Consider the following 20,764-nt stretch of genomic DNA (forward strand, 5'->3'; position numbering starts at 1 on the left):
ATTAAATCTCTAATATTGATGAATATGAAAATTAAATCTACAAAATAAGACAAGACTATAACTTCTTTAAAAAGAGTTTATTTAGTGCATTTCTAGTTTGTCCACAGCAGGAACCAAAATATTAAGTTAATCTGTGCTCCCATTGGTCCAGGTGGTTCTGGCTCTGGTCCAACACCATTGGTCCATTAATGTTGTGGTGCAATACTATTGGTCCAGTAGTGTTCCAACACCCTCCCATTGGTTCACTAGTGTTCTGGTTTGACACTATTGGCTCACTAGTGTTCACTTTAGGTCAGGAACACGTAAGACCAGAAAAAAAAACGGACCTTCGGCATGCTGCTACTGAGCAGAGGTCCACAAGCTTCCATGCAACAACAAACAAACAGCAAGGGACAACAACAGCAAACGGAAAGATAAACAACAGCATCACTTGTAAGAAGTAAGCATGGAAGCATATACAGTAAACCTTATTTTTACCTGCTAAAGCCCTCGGGAGGTTTGTCTGATATACGACAGATCTTAAAAAGGTAAAATCCCACTCCCTCCCTCCCTCCCCCCAGATACATGCGTGCGCACACACACACACACACACACATACACACACACACACGCACGCTTGCCCACACACACACCCACACACATCACTCCTACTGCAAGCACGGCGTGTACTTGACCACTCACAAACGCAAACAAACAAACACACACACACACACACACGCACCTGCATGCAAACAAATGATCAGTCCTCATAAGTGTACAAGGAATACGTTTGTCATTTTAAAAATATGACTTAACCCCATGAGCTCTGTGTAAACATAGCATATGGTAGAATAGATAAAGACTTCCTTCCTTCCTTTGTCCCTCACCTAACTTTCTTGCCACTTTCCTTTTCGCTGCAGTAACTTAGTTAATACTTGGACTCTTTGGTTCTCTGTAACAGTCTGTTTATCTGACTATGTGACTGACTGACTCTCTCTACCGTCTCTCGTCTTACTCCCATCTCCCTCCCTTGTTCTTTCTGGTTATGATACAGCAGGAAGAGCAGTCAAGGGCAGAGATTCATAGGTCCCGTCCCTCTGCAGACCAGAGCAGCAGAGCCAGACGGCTTGATTGTCCTTGATTTATTTACATCACAGTCAGTCACAGTGGGCTCCGTTAAGTGGAAGAACACATTCCTGTCGTCCGTCATTTTAGTCCTCGCCTACACCTCACAAACCGGATGTGTGGGCATGTCGGCCTGAGATCTGTGTGTGTGTGTGTGTGTTTGTGTGTGCGTGTGTGTATGTCTTCTGTGGGTCTATGTGTGTGTGTGTGTGTGTGTGTGTGTGTGTGTGTGTGTGTGTGAGGGGTGGGGGGCTAGGATAAGTCATTGTTGCTGGGCGACTTCCCTCCGCCGTTAAGTAGGGCCGAAGCACTGCGACTCTTGGTTGGTGTGCCGCTGCCCGACCGTGAGAGTTCTGTCAGGTCGTGGAGGGAGGGCTCCCTATACATGGCCACTGCACACAGAGACAGAGAAGACACAAATCATTAATTAAATGGACAGCTAAGTTGTTGGTCGAACTGAATCACTCATGTTTGGTATGCACGCCTTGTTCAGGCAGTCAGGTACATTTAGATCCCCGGCACAACGGGCACGTAGAAAACTGAAAGGTTTGCTTTATTGAAAGTTGAATTAATTCTGGTTTTACAATAAGTACTGCCTGCCAAAGGGGAATTCCTACAATGCTCAGCTGTAATGCAATGATCCATACAAATAGAAGTAATGATGATCTCTAGTCTTCAATCATAAACAAACAATTATTATTTTTATTACCTTTTTTTACCAAAACTGGAATATTCTTTCTATTTTTGCCCACATGGAGACAGTAGATCCCTTTTTAGTTGCAAGCGTGTTAGAAAACAGTTGCCTATTTACACACCCAGCAGGTACAGAGCAGCATTAGCATTCATTTGGAGTCGTGTTTGCGTCCAATATTCACTCTCCTTTTAGCTTCGTTTCGCTCTCCACTTATCTCTGAGGCAAATTTCTGGCTCTTTAGCTGTTAACAACGGTGCTGCAGGAATGAGCAGTAAATCCCGGAAATGACTTTGCATTTTTTTCACTTCTCGTCTCAAAGTCAATGGGTTTTTTTGAGTGGGTTTTGGGTTACATGCCTAAAATAAGGTCTGTAATTTCAATCTTTTGTTCCATGACATAAAATATTTCAGTAAATACCGCTTTTGTGAATTTTTAAGCTTTTACGTGTCTTAAAAAAGGGTGTTGCTAAGAAGTGGCTAAATGAGACTAGAAAACATTCATCACATGGAACACCAGTCCGCCTTGAGCCTGGTGGTGGTGACGTGAAGTCATGCGACGGAAGTATTTTATATAGAATAACGTGAGCTTTTTACAATTTTGTAATAATCCAAATCTAGTGGAAAAATCACATTGTGCTTTTTGTCGAGGGGAACCATGGCGATGCTAACTTCCGTGTTGGCCTGCAAAAATACATCACCTCTGCAGCGCTGTATACTCCACTGTGTTCACAGGCTAGACACCATCTTTGTCTGTCTGCTGTTTGGTGCTGGGCAGGTAGCATGTTCCCTGAAAACAGTTGCCTTTCACAGTAGAGGAAGTTGTTGATATAAAACTATTCACTAAAACCAATCTTTATTTTTCTCTCTCATTCTATTTTTTGTTCTTTGCTCTATTTCCAAAAGGATTTCACACCATGCATTTTACCGTACCTATATCTACATCTGTCTAGAGGGGTTCTGTTGGAAAAAGACAATGTTACATATTCCCACGCACCAATCAGACTAGAGGCAAATGACAATCGGAGACAACGTCTGATGACTGTGGTGGATTGTTTGCTTGTGTGGCTTTAGCGACTATCCTGACCAGCAGTTGGTCACTCGGCTGGGTACGGGAGACGACCTTGTTTTTTTCGCGCTTCAATGAGTCGGTCACTGCGAGATCTCCCATCACCCCTGCATGATTAGACAGTCTGTTGCACCTGTGCCCCATATAGATTTCACCTGCCACACTAATCTCCACTGCCAGTGCAAATATAAACTGCATAGTTAATGGTTCCTGCAGCTGCCATGTAGACACCACAGCTTTTGAATGTTCAATTTCATAAACAATAATTAAGGATGTGTTCGCCGCTACGTTGCTTGTTGCTTATTTAATCATAATTATTTAAAGGTCCCCTCCTGATGTTTAATGGGGCAGATTTTTATTTCTTCCATAAATAACGGTAAATTAATGGAGGAGAAGTCAATCATTTTAGTTTGGATCAAACCGGAGCTCTATTATCCATCTCATGGAATATTTTAATTGCTTCAGTCTTGCCGTCAAAGAACGTCACAACATCCGGCTGACAGCTCGGTCGAATGGTTAAAGACAAATCGACTGTGAGGGATTTCTTTTAGATTTGTTTTGGTGCTGGAAATCCATTTATCTTTGTTTAGTTTAGTCAGTGAGGCTTACTGCTAATTTACTGCAACTTCATCGTCATCGTAGCATGCAGGTTTTTTTCATGTGAATGTTCCCTCAGGATGTTTTTTTTCATGTCCGGTTACTGCTTTTTTTGTCATGAATATTTAATATTATAGAGAAATACTTACTATTTCTACACCAGGTTTTTGTAAGGCATATGAAATGACCCTTCTTTAAATAATAATTTGTCTAATCAATAAACTACTTACAATTTGTGACAATGACATCTACTCCCTCTGCGTCATTGAAAAATCCAGAATCTATGACTATGCTAATGTTTTTCATTAAGTTTACCTGTTAGACACAAGATGTCTCCTTTTTCACTGAAAAGGCCATTCTCTTTATGCATCCTGGAAGCTTCTAGTTTCACATGTCTGTAAGTTGCATGTTGGACCAAGATTGGCTTCCAAACTAGATGTGGTTTCACAAAATCCTTCTTGTGTGAACTGTGATTTAAGGTTAGAACAGAGCAACTTCCCCTCATCAGCAGATGAATGTGACAAAAGCTTTCTGGTGTCAAACTCTTTAATGTTATAGAGAAATTCTATTGAAACCAAGTTGTCTGGTGCCTTAAGTGGTTAAAGCTGTTTAAATTTAGAAATATGTATACTTATGCAGAATAAAAGCCCACTTAAGTTTAACTTAAGTCGGTTGTTGCTTGCGAAGACGTTGTGTGGTAAAGTGCAGTTTGCGTCCTTTACCTTTGAGTGGTTTCGGTATGAAATGTGCGGCGGCCTTGTTCTTCTTGACGTGGTTTCCCTTCATGATTCCACCCTCCTTGTTGAGTCCGAGGTACCAGGCCCGACCCGAGGCCTGCTGCCGGTACAGCATGGAGGAGTAGGTGACGTAATAGTTCTCAAACACCGACTCCTTGAACTTACACTCGGGTGTAAAATGTTCCTGAGGGGAAAGCATGTCAGACATTAGAACAAATCATAAAACAAAGAAGACAAGTAGGTGATGAAGTAGACATGGAGAGGTGAGGGCGTTCGCCTCAGAGAAGGAGCTGAGTCACAGAAGGAATGAGTTTGTAATGGCAACTCCACTAACAAAAAACATTAAATCATTCCACCATATTGCCATCAGTGTATTCATCCATCAGTTGGTCCGCTGTTTGAATCATTATCACGGCCGGGCGATAGTCTCCGAGAACAAACTGCACCAACTTAGGACAGCTGACATTTGCATTTCCTTATTCCTGCATCTCCATAGCAACCGGTTACTCCCTTGAATACCAACCAGTCCACTGAGAGAAAGATGGAGCCCAGGTTGCCGGAGGGAACGGGAAGCTACAGAAAGAAAGAATGCTCTTTCTCTCTGCCATCCGTTAATGAATTTCAAACTAGCTTTGTGTGTGTGAGATCTTGTGAAATGGATTCAGTGCAAACAGACGGACATATGTGCTTTTGTGTGTATCCGTGTATAAATAGTTTGTGTATTTAACATCGGGTGAGAAGATGAAGCGGGTGATATGAGTGTTATGACCGACGTCAAGCCTCCAGGACTGGACGTGATGGGCCAGATATTGTGGCGGTATAAGTGCGTGTTATTGTTGTTGATTCTTTTTTTGTTCTTGCATTCACACCGCCCACCATCCCCGCTCGAGAGCTAGAGTGAGGCACTGCAACCAACACTGCCTTCTGACCGGTCTGAAGACATGCACAGTGGGGGATGTATGTGTAAATCTCGCTGGGATGAAAGGCATGAAAACAAATCTCAAGATCTGTCTGTGTGAATGGACAAAACTTAATCTTCCTATCAAAGGGTGGCTGCAGGGAGATAAACCAAAGGAGGCTAGTGGATGATCTGAAATCAATCCTGTGAAGCTACAATATCAGTAGATAGAGAAGCGAGTTTCACACACTGTATTATGACACCCAGTGGCAGCTGACTCACAATGCAATGCTGTAGTTAAAGTATTGATGTGATGATGGGATGATAATGAGACAGGTCACACTTAGAGCTGCTGATTCATCACTCAACTTGACCCAAAGAAGAGATTTCAGTCCTCCACGGTCTGTAATGATGATGATGATAATGATGGTGGTGTGTGTGTGTGTGTGTGTGTGTGTGTGTGTGTGTGTGTGTCTGTGAGAGCGTGGTGACCTACAGAGGTGTAGAGAAAGCCTTCGTTGTTCATTGCCAGATAGAGTTTGGTCTGGACGCCCTGGATGGCCACCACACGAAGCCCCACTGGGATCAGGTTGAACACAGCTATGAATGCAAACATTAATCCACACACACACACACACACACACACACACACACACACACACACACACGACAAACAAACACACACAGAAAACAAATGAGCAGTCACAAAGTGAACACAGGGGGAAACTGAGAGAAAAATCCTCATCAATATGGAAGCATCTGGTCTGACGACACCTCCATTTTGACACAGAGAAGCTATTTGACAAGGTCAGTGAGGCGCTAAGGCCGCTGAATTACACTAATGATTTTACAGCCGACATTAAAACGTGGAAAAGGGTTAGAATCTGCAAAAGGCACATCGCAAAGCAGGGTTTGGAAAACATTTAGCAGTGCAATGACTAGTTTAGGTTTAAAGCTATGTTTTACTCTTACAACTTAAAATATATCCTACTGGAGCTACAACTAAGGATTCTTTCCATTCGCAGCTAATCTGTCAACTGTGTTTCATATCAAATGGATTCATCATTTAGCCAATGAAATATCAGAAGTTAGTTAAAAAATGACCCAATGACACCTTCAATGGAATTTTTTTTATTTGGTGTCGATATTATTGCCAAAATGTAAGCCCTATGCATTAGCACAGCCAAAGAGATAGAATACAATTTAAAAAAGCTCAAGATGTCCGTTGTGAGGCACAAGGGTGACACAATGTTAAGCTGATTGGGTTCCTCACTCTTAATGTACGTCAGTAAGTGTGACATTGAAGCACAGATTGTCTGATCTTATTTTATTTCAGATGAACAGATAAAGAATCTAATTTGGTAACAAAATTAGTATAGATTTAATAATCATATACAACACTGATATTGTTTGTTTCATATTATTTGTTGTTGTTGTTGTTGTTTTCTCCGTTTGTGTGCAATCGGGCAGAAGCAAAGCGTATTTTATGTTTCCACAGTAAAAGCTCTGTAGCAGGGAACATAATTATCCCGGGACGTTTGATGAGCCAGGCCCTCGTATAATTACACTCATTTAGCCAAACCATGTTCTTTATAATGACTGCGGTTATATGGAGATGTGGATTACATGGATTACCCACTGAAACACGGTCACGGTTGACTGATTTCACGTGGGTGGGCGTTTTACTTCATGTGTACACCTTGTAATCATCTAATTAAAGAACATGCCTCCTCTGTAGCTGTGTCTCTCTCTCTTCTTGTACACACAACAGTTGGTGGCCCGGGAAGTACAGCAGAGATTAATGCGTGATGCTGGCAACACCAACTGTGCACGAGAAGGAGAGGGATCACCGTCTGAACCACAGCAGCAGAATTCAATTATCCGTAGCAATCACACATTGTAGCCTGTGTGTGTGTGTGTGTGTGTGTGTGTGTGTGTGTGTGTGTGTGTGTGTGTGTGTGTGTGTGTGTGTGTGTGTTTGAGTGAGAGAGAGAAATAGAAAGTGGGTTCTCTGGATCGCTTCAAGTATATTTTGCAATCTGCATCCTGTGGATATTAAATCTATTTCTTTAACCAGGTAACATTTAACACAGATCGATTGCCAGGATACCGTCTGACAGTTGGAGGAAAAAGCAGCCACCAGTTTCCCAATTAAATGAACACCTGACATGTTGCTGAGTGACTGTCTGAGATAAATTCACACATCAGACCGATTTCCAGAGAATGGAGTGTATCATTAAATTGGATTTAGACTGGTTTTGGATGATAACACTAAAGTGGGTGTATGGGAATTGAAATCAAACAGACCTTGGTTGATAGGGAACCTTCGATATGTTGCATTTATCTATTGTATTTTTAAGTAATATTGAAGCTTAAGATAAAAAGAAAGCATGGTTTCAGTTTCTACTGTAAGTTATTATATCATTTTATTTTACTTTACTTTTGTAAGTACAGCAAATGGGGGTTGACTACATTTGATTCAGCCTGTTATTTCTCTACACCAGCATAGAAAAGCAGTAACCATGCATTTATACTGTATGTGCCAGCGTTGGTGTAACACACATTTATCTTTCCATTTGTGGTAACTGAAGTTCTCTGAAGCAGATTACAAAGCTAAAACGATGAGTTGATTAATCGATTAGTCAAATGACAGAAAATAATCTGCAATAATCGTTAGTTTGTCATTTTCCCAAGAAAAAATATCAAACATTTGCTGGTTTTAGATTCTAAAATGTGATGATGTATTGCTTTTCTTTGTCATATGTGATATTAAATAGATTTGGGTTTTAAGCATTTTGAAGATTTTGCCTTAGCCTCTGGGAAATTATGATCCCCATTTTTGACTTTCTTCTGACCAAATGCCAAAAGCATGCATCAATTAGTGGAAAGTTATCAGCTGATTAATCCTCAATGAAAAGACTGGTTAGTTGCAGCCCAAGTTGATTTTTGAAATAGAAAGCAAATTAAGAGTAATTTAAAATTAAAAGGACTTCTAGTACTATTTAAGTCCAAAGGCCAGAGTTGGACTTACCATAAGTGCTGTCTTCATCCTTGGTTCCATCAATGGTGCCGTCAGGCTGCATCTGCAGCTGGAAGCCCTGGCGACTGGAAAGCCTGGTCACAATGCCCTTTAACTGGGGCTCTGAGAGGAGCAGAGCAGAGGATACACATTAACTGCATTCACTGTCATTTTATCAAATGTGTCAAATCGAGCAATCACCAATAAGCTGGAAGTATCAGGAGGAGAATTAGCTGATTATTCTTCCAATCAGTGGGCCCTCAATGTCGATCCCTGACCCCTGTACAATGTGGCGCACACACAAATCCCCCTAAAAATGTTGACAGCTCCAACGTGATAACAGGAGTATAGCTCAAGCACTGCTTAAAGTGGGATCCTGTTTAAATGAGTGAGACGCACGCTGCTATAACACTTTGCTGCGGGACAACACAAAGTTGTTCACATGTGACGTTTGTGGTGTCACGCAACAGGACTGATTCCTGAACCACAGGAGATGATGAATGGTGAAGTGATGAAGGACCAGCCTCAGTGATGAGAGAAAATGGTGTTGGTTGGTGGTGATGATGGTAATGATGATGATGCTGGTGAAGATGGTTGAGGTGGTGATGGTGGTGCAGCTCGTGGCTTCCCCACTTTTCTCTCCCCCCACTCTCAGACCTGGTGGTCGCTTTTTCTTCCGTTTCTTCCTCGATCCAAACAATTTGACACGCGAGAACACGTTCAGCTTGCTCGGCTTTTCGTTTGTGCCTTTGCTGTTGATCGGGCTGCCGGTCCCGCGGCAAGCATTCGCCTTCTCCCGTGCCTGCCGCTTCTGGCGGATCAGGGAGCTCGCGATAGCCGCTGCCCGGGACATGTTCCTCCGATAGAGTGAAACAAGGCTGCGCGTCCCGGTTGGGAGGATGGGGGGGTGTTCGCGAATAAGGCGGTGGGGGTGTGTAGGGTGCGGGGAGGTAGTCTACACCACCCACGGCTCAGTTCGCATCACGAACCGGCCGCTGCTGTCTCGTGATTTGAAAAAGTGTCCGGAATCCTCCATCGGTGCGTCCGGGCGCTTCATGGTCGTCGTTAAACAATTCCAATAATCTGCCAGTGAGTGAGCGGTGATGACGCCGCCTCACGTCCCCTGATGGGTCCGAGTGGCAAAATCCGTCTTAACCCCCCCACCCCCCCCACCCCCAACCTCAGGTGTCCCGAGAGACCGTGGAGGAGGAAGAGGGGGTGCGTAAGGGATCCAGTCCGGGTCCAAGTGGCGAATCAACAGCTTATAAACTGGTGCGAACAACACCGGGGGTTGTTGCTAAAGGATCACTGCAGCTGTGGCTTCCTCTACTGCCGCTGCCGCTCTGCACCGCTCCCCGGCGACGCTCCGCTCCTCGACGCTGTCCGTGACAGAAATGCAGCAACCGGAATGTTTGTCAATGAAAGGAATGGGATCAAGATGCATGCAGCCGTGCCGTTCATAAAACTGCTGCAGCCCTGCCCGCCCCGAAGAAGAGGAACGAGGAAGGGGGGTGGGGGGCATGTGTACGTGTTGTATGTGTGCGTGTGTCCGTGTGTGGAGAGGGTCGGAGGGGTGTGATGAGGGGCGTTTGGGCCGCTCCTCCTCATAGGACACCTGTATCCCTGAACCCCACGCGGCATGATAGTTACATGTTACCCTGAATGCTGGTGTGTGTGTGCGTGTGATAGGCGGAGAGGTGGAGAGATCCGAGGGGGGATGTAATAAAGGAGGAGTGAGAAAAAATAAACAGTGAAATGAAAGGGAGTGCAGACAGGCAGGTGAATTAATGGGAGGAGGACTAATGGAAAAGGGGGGCGCAAGGGAGAAAATGAGATATTGAGTTTGTTGAGAGAGGGAGAGAGAGGGAGAGAAAGGGAGAGAGAGGGCGAAGCTTGTACACAACCTACAAATGGATTGGGAAAATAGAAAGATGAATGAAGGAGAGGGGGGGAAATGAAAAGACGTAAAGGGAGTGAGAGAGATGTACAATATTGAGTGTGTGAGGCTGGAGGAAGAGGAAAGGAGATACATGTGGAGGCATGAAGAATTAGAGTTCAATATGAGGAGGAAAGACAAGAGAAATGCAAGTGAAGGGACAATAATGGAAGGTCGAGAGAGACCTAGTGTGTGTGTGTCTGTGAGAGAGAGAGAGAAAGTGGGTAAAGGAGGGGCTCTCATCTTATTTTGGTGCAGAGGTTCACCACTGCTGAAAGGCTGCAGCGTGCAAGGAGGCGAGTAACGGAGACAGCTCTTCATTCCGGATGAGCAGTGTCTTTTTTTTCCTAGATGTCTCATTTGCATTCGCACCAGAACGGACGCACACACATGTACAGCAGCAAAACGGCCAATTCACGCATGTCGACTGGCCGCAGGCGAGCCTTCGCAAGAAAACAGATGCACAGCTGTCAGAGGCAGATACACTTGCGGTGGCGCGTGGCAACTGCCAACTCCCAATGGGTCTTGAGGGAGACGGGGTTTGCGGACAAAAAGCCGACTGACTCGCGGTGGAGGTCGACCCGTGGCACCCGGCGCCGAGCAGCAGGCCGAGCCAATGCATGCTGTTCACCGGTGGAAAATCGATGGCTGGAAAGCAAGAGGACGTGATGAGCAGTACATGACATGACTGAAGTGGACATCTCAGTAGCCCACTGTGAGAATAAGCCTGTCTGGAGGAGAAAGTGATGGACTGTGGATAGAAACTGGGGTCAGGACCTGGTCACTGAAGTGGAGCCTCTAGCCTGTCCTTGACTGAAGGAGTTAAACATACACTCGTTGCCTTCTGGTTAGGTAAGACCTTTGTAAATGTCCGGTTAAATATAGTTTAGGTGTTTATCGTACAGCTCAACCCACTCTCTGAGAGAGACGACACTTTAGCCATAAAATATTTCATAACCAGTCTGCGATGTCATCTAAAACATCAGAATTTAAAAGCAAATGTGTACAACCACTGTAATGAAGTGACTGAAAGCGAAGCCTTCATCTTTCATTTATGAGCTCCATGCTTTTAAAAACTACATCATGTGCCCCTAAACGCAAAAGCAGCAAAGACCAGAGGTAACAAAATGTGACAATACAAGCTGCAGGGCGAACAAACCAGAAACAAGGTGCCTCTGAAGAACATAATCACGACAGTCTATCATGCTTTAGCCTTAAATCAGCACAGTAACAAATTGAAATGTTACAGAAAGTATGTCAATCAATAAGCAAATCAGTGGAAACAAAATGTGCAACCAAATAACACAGAGGAAATAATTACTAATTGATTTGTTCTCAGGATTAGAAAATATCCCAGTTGCATAAATAAATGGCTGCAAATAAATAGCGTAGATTAATTAAGGTGTATATATAGACTGTTGCATTTATACAATCAAATGAAAATAAGGTGATCTAAAAGATACATTTGAGCTGATCTAGTCTTTTCTATGATTAAAAGCATGTCAACTTCTATAAGGTTTGGTTGGAGCTCTGTAGCCTACAGCAATACATTTTGACAAAAAAAGGTGGAGAAGAGGGAGATAATCCCGACAGAGAAAACTACACAGCAAATATCCAGAGAGAGTGTGTGATTCTCTGTCTAGCCATAAGTGCCAGTTAGAGTGTGATCAGAAACCCAGCAGCATGCAGCAGTATTCATAATGAAGATAAACACTTTGAGGCCTTTAGCAGGTCGACAATGAAAGACAGCAGTGAACAGTGTGATACAAAGTACTTATGTATCCGTTGAAGATCTCTGAAATTGACGTGCTTTCCTTTTACCTGAATCATTTTTGGGATGCTTGATGTAAAATTCAGAGTTTTGCTTGATTTTATTTTGGTAGAGTAGACGATGAGAGAAACCGCCCTGCAGGCTGACATGGACTTTGACAGAAACAGGATTTGTGCTAGGAGCCGACACTTTTGATTCAGGGTCTCTGATTTTTTTAGCACTCCACAACTGATACTTCTGTCAAATTTTGTGATATTTTAAAAGTTGGAGTTGTGAAATCTGCCCTGTGAGTGTGGAGGACACCGACAGGCCTAAGTGCAGGATCTCAATTCCTGAAATGCTTTGAAATCGTTCTCAAGGATGCAAAGGATACATCAGAATAATACGAAGAACCTAAATTACAAGGCCATACATTATGAATGGATGTACATGAGTCTAATCAAACGGTCCAGCAGTCCCTCTGAGTAGCAGGGCGCGCCTGGTGCTGCTTTTAGGACCACGGACAGCGCTTCAAGTTTTAACTGAGTTAAAAACACACGTCTTACTTACTTTATCCCAAAAATGATCGACTTATTTCAAACACAACTTTATAAAATAGAAGTATCATCAACAAAAGCACCGAGGCAGCATTTCAGAAAATCCCTTCGGAGACTTCCGTTGACCTCAACTTTAACTATATGTTTATCCCTTTTCCCCTATAAAAGTATATTCCCAAATGGCCGAGTTATGCTCCTTCTTTTGTAGCAGGATAGTTAGGCCGGGTCAAATCTCGTTATTCCAAATCGTTCCCCCCCGGTCCTACCTGAGGTCGATCGGCGGAGAGGGAAACTCATGCTGCGCCCGTGGAGCTCCGGAGCCTTGTGCTCATGGCTTTTCGCACTTCCCGTTGTGCGCTGCTCCACGAAAAGAAGAGGAATTACCGAAGTTCAAGCCAGAGAATTCTCCACGGCATTGGATCCATTAAGGCTGCGCGCATGGCGTTGACGGGAGATCATTACAGAACATTAGAGGCCATTAAGCCGTTGGAACCGGTCATCAATGATTCATCTCAATGCCCCGCTGATCTGGCACAATAAGAGAGGGAGGCAGCCAGCAGGCCGTTCCCAAATCCAAGGCGCTATCGAGGAAGTGTGTGTGTGTGTGTGTGTGTGTGTGTGTGTGTGTGTGTGTGTGTGTGTGTGTGTGTGTGTGTGTGTGTGTGTAAACCTCTCAGTAGCCTCTAACTTTATTAACCAGGTAGCCTACACTCACTGAGGCTAATACTGTTTACCAAAAAACTAGCCATGTATTTCTCCTTACTGGATACGTTTTTACTTTTTTAAGTAAGACCGCTACACTGTCTGTGTCACTGTACTTTAGCACTGCCATTTAGGAGTAGTTTGAGTTGTAATACTCCATTGAGTGTGATATAGCTTCAATGAAGAGATAAGATGGTACAGATAATATAAGATGCTTTCATGTTGAAATACGATGATTAAACAACCATAAAACTCCTTAAGGGGACACAAAGGGGTAAACTGCATGTTAAGGCTCTAATCACAAACAAATACAAGTTAAAATCCATGGATTTAAAAAAAAAAAAATAGACAAACTTGCACAGCATGCACTCAAATACACACACGCACTTAATGCCGTTGTACTGTATCTCTCAGTGGGTCTGTGGGCTACCCTCAATGAATGCACACCCTCATAGCACATTACTGTATATAGTAACTCAGAGCAATGCCGCCAGTCCAGAATTACATACAGACTCTACACGGCCACCCATAACTCTACATTATCAGCCCATTATATTGTTGTGCTGTTACAGTGCTTCCTGTGAAGCAGCCTGTTAAAACACAACGGCATCCACATTACTGAGATGATACACAAAGTATCACAGATCGCAGAGTGTCCGCTGCTGCGTATGCTGCAGTACAGGAGCCTATAAAAGCCATTGAAGGCAGTAAAGCAGGATGTTGCTGAGAAATATGCACACTCAGCAACTTGGAAAAGTCAAACTAGAAAAAGAAACATCTAAGTTATCTGAGAAAAAACATCTGTGAAGGTAATGTGCTTCTCATTCCGATTTTCCAAATCTCTTAATAAAATGAATTATGCTGTGGCCTCCTGTGATGAGGAAGTAACTCTGTTGGATCAAGCAGAGGGATTTACTGGGTCACTGTGGGCCTGTGGGCAGATTTTGTTTTCTTGAGTTGTCTCAACTGAATGGAAATACCATTCTAGCTTTGAACAAACACACCACATCTCTCAAAATAGCCTTGTAGCCTTGGCCTGAAATACAAAACCACAAAGATGCCAGCAGGAACATTTAGGCAAACAGCCTGGGCAGGAAGCCAGTATCCAATCACTGTAGTCAATTCACAAAAACCTCGATGGAGTTTCCCTTAAGGTTTTGGAAAGCAATAGCTGTCTTTTAGTGATTCACATTATCAGCCACTAGATGGCGCTATATGATCAGATAACAGAAAAAGGAAGTGTGTGTGTGTGTGTGTGTGTGTGTGTGTGTGTGTGTGTGTGTGTGTGTGTGTGTGTGTGTGTGTGTGTGTGTGTGTGTGTAAAAGGGGAAAAGGGGGGGAGCCCCAGAATAGTATCTGTTTATCTTCCTTACTCTCATGTGCACCACACAGTCTGCAACCCTTGATATCTGAATTGAATGGTACTATCTTATTAAAGAGCCTGATTGCTGCCACACTACTGTGACTACTATCTCTTCTTGTAATAATAATAACACACTTCTATTACTGTATATTTGATACATATATTTGATATTATAGTAATGGCAAGAATAGAAAAAAAGGATTGGCATTTAAAAAAGTTGATTAGGCTTTGGCTGACTAATGGCCAATATGGAGAACACGTTTTGTTGCATTGAGAGCTCCATCACATCCCTGTCACATTTCTATTTTTATCCACACTCTTCAAATTGCCAGCCCCAGTTTATGACAGCCCCTCATCTACCGTAGCATATAGCAGCACAAATGGTGGAGCCTCAACTAAGGGATAACATCGATACATTAAATATTCTACTGTTCACACATTGTACTCTCAAATTATAGCTCAGTATCCACAACGAGCCATTTTGCTCTCCTTGAGAAACTACTTTCGATGTGATAAAGTTAATTGTGGGCAGGAGGTGATATGAATTTGTTGGTGCATAGATCCAGAAAGTTGTCCCTGTTATAATGATATGATGGAAAACGTAATCTTTTCAGGATCTAAATAGAATTTTAAAACAAAACTATCATGATTGTGATATGATTAACCATGTAATAATTAAAAACAAATCTAGCAGCCTCATTAGTGGCTCTTTGAGGCTACATTATAACAATAGTGCTTTGAGCTAAATGCAAAGCATGCTAGCTCGCAAGTGCAATTTTAACATGCTGAGGTTTAGCAGGTATAACGTTTAGCATGCTCAACGTTTTAGTCTAGTTTACTAACATTTGCTAATTAGCACTAAACACAAAGAACAGTTGAGGCTGAATGTCATTGGTTTTGCTGGTATTTGGTAATAAACTAAAGTAACCAAAAACAAATTGAAACTTTGACTTCATGATGCTGTCGAGTATGACCAAAGTTGTTACAATACAAGTTTTGTTCTCGTTATGTGCTCGTAGTGCATTATTTCTGGACTACGTGCTGACATCACTACATCACAGTCAGGTGTGGTTCAGTGATGTCTTGGATGGGCCTTAATGGCTGTGCAATGTTGACCTCTGCTGCCATATTGCTGGGTCACAATCTGGGTTAATTAACAATAGTGTCTCTATGAATCCTCTCCTGCTGCCTATTTGGGAGTCCGCACACATGCACACACACACACACACACACACACACACACACACACACACACACACACACACAAACACACACGCAAGCACATCTAGTTTTAATCCACATTTATAAGCCTAATCTCTTTAAGAACAAGATGTTAATGAGTTCTTGTTCCACCCAAACTTAATCCTTAACACCATTTTTATTATGTCCGTCCACCCGAGGTGGAGCGGGTTATTGATGAAGATATTTTAGGGGAAAAGTGCATCGGACATGACGTATTTCTGTGATAAGAGTGAACATTGCTGCTGTCCTTTGACTCTATACTGGGTAGCATTTTACTGGAAGGTCTCATATTTGGTTCCACAACGTTTAGTGTCACACAGGCAGAATTTATTATAGGACTGTAGTATTGGAATGCATTCCAGTGTACACAGGGGTTATCATGGTTCTGGTCTCTCAGTGGATGTATCATCTTTCAAAGCACCCTTCCTACTTATTGGCTTGCTTTTATTGCTTTTTTCTTTTTATTGGTGTGTTTGCTTTGTATCCTTCAAAGATGCTTTATAAGTTAAGGCTACCATAAATAAGGTTTATTACTATTCTGTCAGCCGTCGTTCGTTTCAGTTCAACACTCTGTTGCTATAGCAAACCCTAATGGCACAGAACCATAGCGGCTGGAGTTTAACTGGCATTGTTACATCACGCCTTTTCTCAGGTCTGCGACCAAGAAAATGTTTGTGTTGATTCGTAATTTGTCAACTTAGTTTTTCTGTAAGTAGTGACAAGCTGGCCCCGTTTGGCAGTATCTCTGAAGAAGACGGGTGGATGGGTCCAATTAATTAACGATGTTATCTTTCAGCCAGGAGACCAATGTTCGTTCCCCGTGTGAAACGAGAAGTCAACGTTGATTTTGTTTTTGTCACATAACGGCACTCCTGTAGTTATTTTAACCCAAACAACGATATTTTTCTAAACTTGTTTTTGTTGCCTAAACCTAACTAAGTATTTCACGATGTTTTCCTAAACCTAACCACGACGTTTTGTGGCCTAAACCTGTTTTTTTGTCTATAAAAAGTAGAGTTTATTTTGTAAAGACCGTAGCATTTAACTAGCGGAAATTCACGTGTTGCTGGCTTTCTTAGGAGAACGCATATGATACGACGTTTCAAGTGTGGAATAGGCTTATTGTCGCCCCTTGTGGCTTTTAGGGGAAGCGCATCCATGCAGCTTTCACCAAACATCAAGGACCAGTGGATGTTCTCCCTCCGGCCTCATTTGGCAGTGAGGAGCTCATTAGCAAACGACAATTAAAGTATTTTCAGACCAAACGCAAATAATTTGCACATCGATTTCATTGCAGATTTATTGTTTTACCTGCAGCTGTTTGGATTTCTACCAAATTCAGATGCCGATAAAAACAAGCTAACCGATAAAATAATGACCTTTATTCCACGTGATGTAATAGATTTTCTCTGAACTTAATATCACAATTCTGTTCTCACACGTCACACAACAATATGGATGTCGAGTGACTGATCACTTTGGTCCCACAAAATAGCATCATTTCATTTCCAAGGTTTTCACATTTTTTAGTCAAGACCAACTGTTGACTTCAAACTTTATTGTAAGTGTGTCTAGCTCACATGCACTGTGAACCTACTCACAAAGTGAGGGCAGAAGACATAGACATGTGGTTTACTGCCCTAACCTCCACTTGAGATGATTGGAAAGACAGAAACAACAATTATGATTTTAGATTTTTGGCAAAAACGTATAAATATTGTTTATATAATAATACAGAATATTCTTAATAGCCAAACTGATTGATTGGACTTCTAGGCTACATTATGGCGAAAATCCCTGCACGCTCCATCTTCCTGCTTCCCTTTTTTTGTGAATGTGCGGGTCTCGTGCATCGATTACACGGGCAACTCCCTTTTTATGTCTCCATGGTAATGATACTATGCCGGTTACCATTGCCGTGAATCACGCGTGTATTGTAGGCTATATTGCTGTCCAGAGGGGAGGAAATTAATCTGTGTGTGCGCGCTGCTGAAATTACATCTGAGACCCAGGAACCCTTTCAGCGGGGAATAGACGATGTCAGCGATTTTATAATATATACATGGCATGCTGTATTTCTCATCTTGAGCACCATGGTGTATTGTCTCCTCCTCTTTTTGCAAAAAAGCAGTAAGATATCTTTAAAGAGAAAACATGTTTCCAATGTGCTTACATCAACATAATCTATAAACACAATTAGATTTTCTGGAGGGTTTTTTTATAGCCTATTTTGAAACACGTGTCCAACGATATTTCTTGTCCCTCTTATGTATTCTGTATTCTGTATTGTGTGGACAATGGGAATAAGTAGCCAGTTTGCTGATCTCAGCACCATCACAAAACCAGATATTCCCTCTTTTGTCTTCACAATAAAGAAAAAAAAAAAACGCCCTGGATCTCATCCCTGATCCTGACTATCTGATCCGGGTTCATCATCACTCACCTTTGGCGGCATGGTCTTTATCCTCTTTGCTTTTCGTTTTTCCGCTCATGGAGAACCGCCGCCGCTGCTGCTGGTTCTTGAATCAAACTTCAGGTGAGAGATGCGAGGTCGTGGGTTTTACTTTTTCATCCTCGTCAGATTTCTTTCCACACACACAAACGCCGCTGACAGTCCAACTCTCACTGCCGCTCTCTCTGCTTCTCTCTCTCTCTCTCTCTCTCTCTCTCTCTCTCTCTCTCTTTCTCTCTCTCTCTCTCTCTCTCTCTCTCTCTCTCTCTCTCTCTCTCTCTCTCTCTCTCTCTCGTCAGCCCGAGTGTTTGAGGACCCGCCGCGTCTTTACAAGCCACCATACACCAACAGGAGCGCTACCAAACGTGCGCGCGCAAAAACTGCACTCGCACGCGCACATATAGAGACAAAGAAAGATGTCACACATACGCACTCAACCAAGGCAATACAATCAGATATTGGAACTATTTAAACAATTACAGGTACTAATAAAGCTCCCTTTAAGGGCTTTAAGCTCTAACTAATGGCTTTTTAATGGTTGATCAATAATTTATATCAGTTATACGCCAACATTAAGAATAATTTAATAACGTTGCCAGGTTATGGAAAATCCTATTAACTACTAATAACTATTAACATTAATAAATTAAAACAATTATAATCATTATTAACTCATACAATTACAGACATTCTGTAAGTTCCTGAATACTGAGGTAGAATAAAACAGATTTTTCTGCGGGATGAATTAGTAGGATGGACATCTTAAAGAAGGTCGCCATATTCACGAGTTGGTCTTCCAACCGATTAATGCAAAGCAACCTACAAACTCAGCAGTAACACTATGCAAATTAATCAGTTCATTGATCATTTAATCAATATGTGTTAGAAAATGTCTTTTTTTTTACCGAGGCAGAAGTGGGATACACTTATCTTGCCTGAAAAATGTTGCTTCCCCATGTGTGTTAGTGTGTTTCTTTATCTGAAGACCCTTTCAACATTTACTGAATACAAGATGGCTTCATGCTTATCATTGGGAATTGTGTATTTTGAGGTTAAAATGGGGTTGTACTGTATATGTCACAGTACAAAATCTCTTTATTTACTCAGTCACCGTTATTCACTAATGAAACAGTGACAATGTGAAATTGACAATGACAACTTGCAAGTATCCCACTGGAACAATCATTTCGTGCAACTCTGTTTCTCCCCTCCTCCCTTCTTCTGACTCACAGTATACATTGTTTCGTATGACAAGTGTTTATGACTCTTGCATTACAGGCATGTTACGTTTTTGGGACTTTTTTTTTACTCCCAGCTACTAAATGGACCATCAGACCAAAGCACAGCCGGCCCTCTGCAAGAGCCCCCCTCTGGAGGATTACGGTTCTGAGACCAGCTGCTCTATTGGAACAAAAAGTGCCACATGCGGCCGCTCCTGTTCCCAGCAGTAGAACCCAATCTTAATAAAATGCTCTTGGAAAAGTAGAATCAATGCAAACACACAGAGCTCTCATTGGCAACTCACCTGTAAAGTGAACATAAATACATTTAGATACAGTTTGTATATTTCTTCACTTATAGTTATAGTTATCAAATGGGTAACTGTCAGCTTTTTAAATCCTCCTCGGTGTAACACCAATTCAGATTATAACAGATGAAGTGTCAAGCATATAGAACTGCCTCTGAAATATGTTCTTCTCATTGGTGAAATATCCCTCATTATATTTTCCTATTACTTCTCAGCCCAGTGAAAACTGTGTACCTGGAGCTAATTAAGAAAACCCAAGAAATCCTCAGGTCCATAAGTCATGTTTTGCTCTGTGACCTGCCAGTCATAGTAATTGCTCTGCAGTGTAAACGTGCCACACAGGTAAAACAGCTGTGTGATTAAACTGAAAAGGAGCGTGGACATTTCTTTATTGATCGATGAGAGGGTTACAGGAAAGACAGGCGGTTATTGACTTGATCCCAGGGCCTTCGTCACTGCACCATCTCTGCATTTACGCTGACTCGAAGTGTCGAGACAAAGATAAATAACTTGTCTAAGAAAAGCATACATGTCAGCATACAAGACGCAAGAAGTAGAGATGTTAAATGTGGCCTGCAGCATGAGACAAATGCAGATGCACAATAATGACTGAAAAATGAATAGAAATCAAATGAAGTGTGTTATAACAACTCAATTGTGTTTCTATTAAAAAAAACAAGATACCAAGTGTTTTATAACCTGTTTTTATTTCAAATTATTTTTTCCTCATCAGTTGTCTGTTCACAATGAAGACAATCAGATTATAGAAATGCTGATGTAATCATTTCAATTTGATAAGCAGGCACAATACACAGTCTGGATAGGATTATGCTCCACTGGGGACAAGCTTTCCCACCAGCATGCTTTTCCTGGTTTTTAACCCACTTTGCCGTGCCTCTTTCTGTGCGTTTACATGTGAGATGCTTGACATCAGTGGCCCCCTCCTCCACTGCTGAGCCACTGTTCACAGCACTGACAGCTCGGGTCCCAGAACACTAATCAGCACGGAGTGGTTTAATCACAATTGTTACCAAATGGGCGGTGAACCTGCGAATTGTTATCTTCCCACACCATTTTTATGTTGTAAAAATCTGAAGTTTGCAAAGCGGATTGATTCAAT

General features: G+C 42.3%; 1 protein-coding gene across 3 annotated transcripts; it reads right to left on the reverse strand.

Annotated features, from left to right (window-relative positions):
* Positions 1 to 90: 90 nt before the first annotated feature.
* Positions 91 to 18,298, reverse strand: fgf13b (fibroblast growth factor 13b). 3 transcript variants are annotated; one of them, XM_068716158.1, is made up of 5 exons: positions 18,108 to 18,298; positions 8,127 to 8,237; positions 5,592 to 5,695; positions 4,183 to 4,381; positions 91 to 1,496 (listed from the first exon to the last, which is right to left on the reverse strand). In XM_068716158.1, exons 1-5 carry the CDS (start codon positions 18,154 to 18,156, stop codon positions 1,357 to 1,359), a joined length of 603 nt encoding a protein of 200 aa, XP_068572259.1. In that variant the 5' UTR covers positions 18,157 to 18,298; the 3' UTR covers positions 91 to 1,356. The 3 variants fall into 3 exon arrangements, with proteins under 3 accessions (XP_068572259.1, XP_068572260.1, XP_068572258.1); XM_068716159.1 differs by lacking the exon at positions 18,108 to 18,298 and adding an exon at positions 12,624 to 12,672; XM_068716157.1 differs by lacking the exon at positions 18,108 to 18,298 and adding an exon at positions 8,772 to 10,143.
* Between the last annotated feature and the right edge of the window lie 2,466 nt (positions 18,299 to 20,764).

This window comes from Cebidichthys violaceus, unplaced genomic scaffold, assembly GCF_023349555.1.
Source record: "Cebidichthys violaceus isolate CVI_PGR_0920_01 unplaced genomic scaffold, fCebVio1.0.p SCAF_20, whole genome shotgun sequence".
Classification (NCBI taxonomy): Eukaryota; Metazoa; Chordata; class Actinopteri; order Perciformes; family Stichaeidae; genus Cebidichthys; species Cebidichthys violaceus.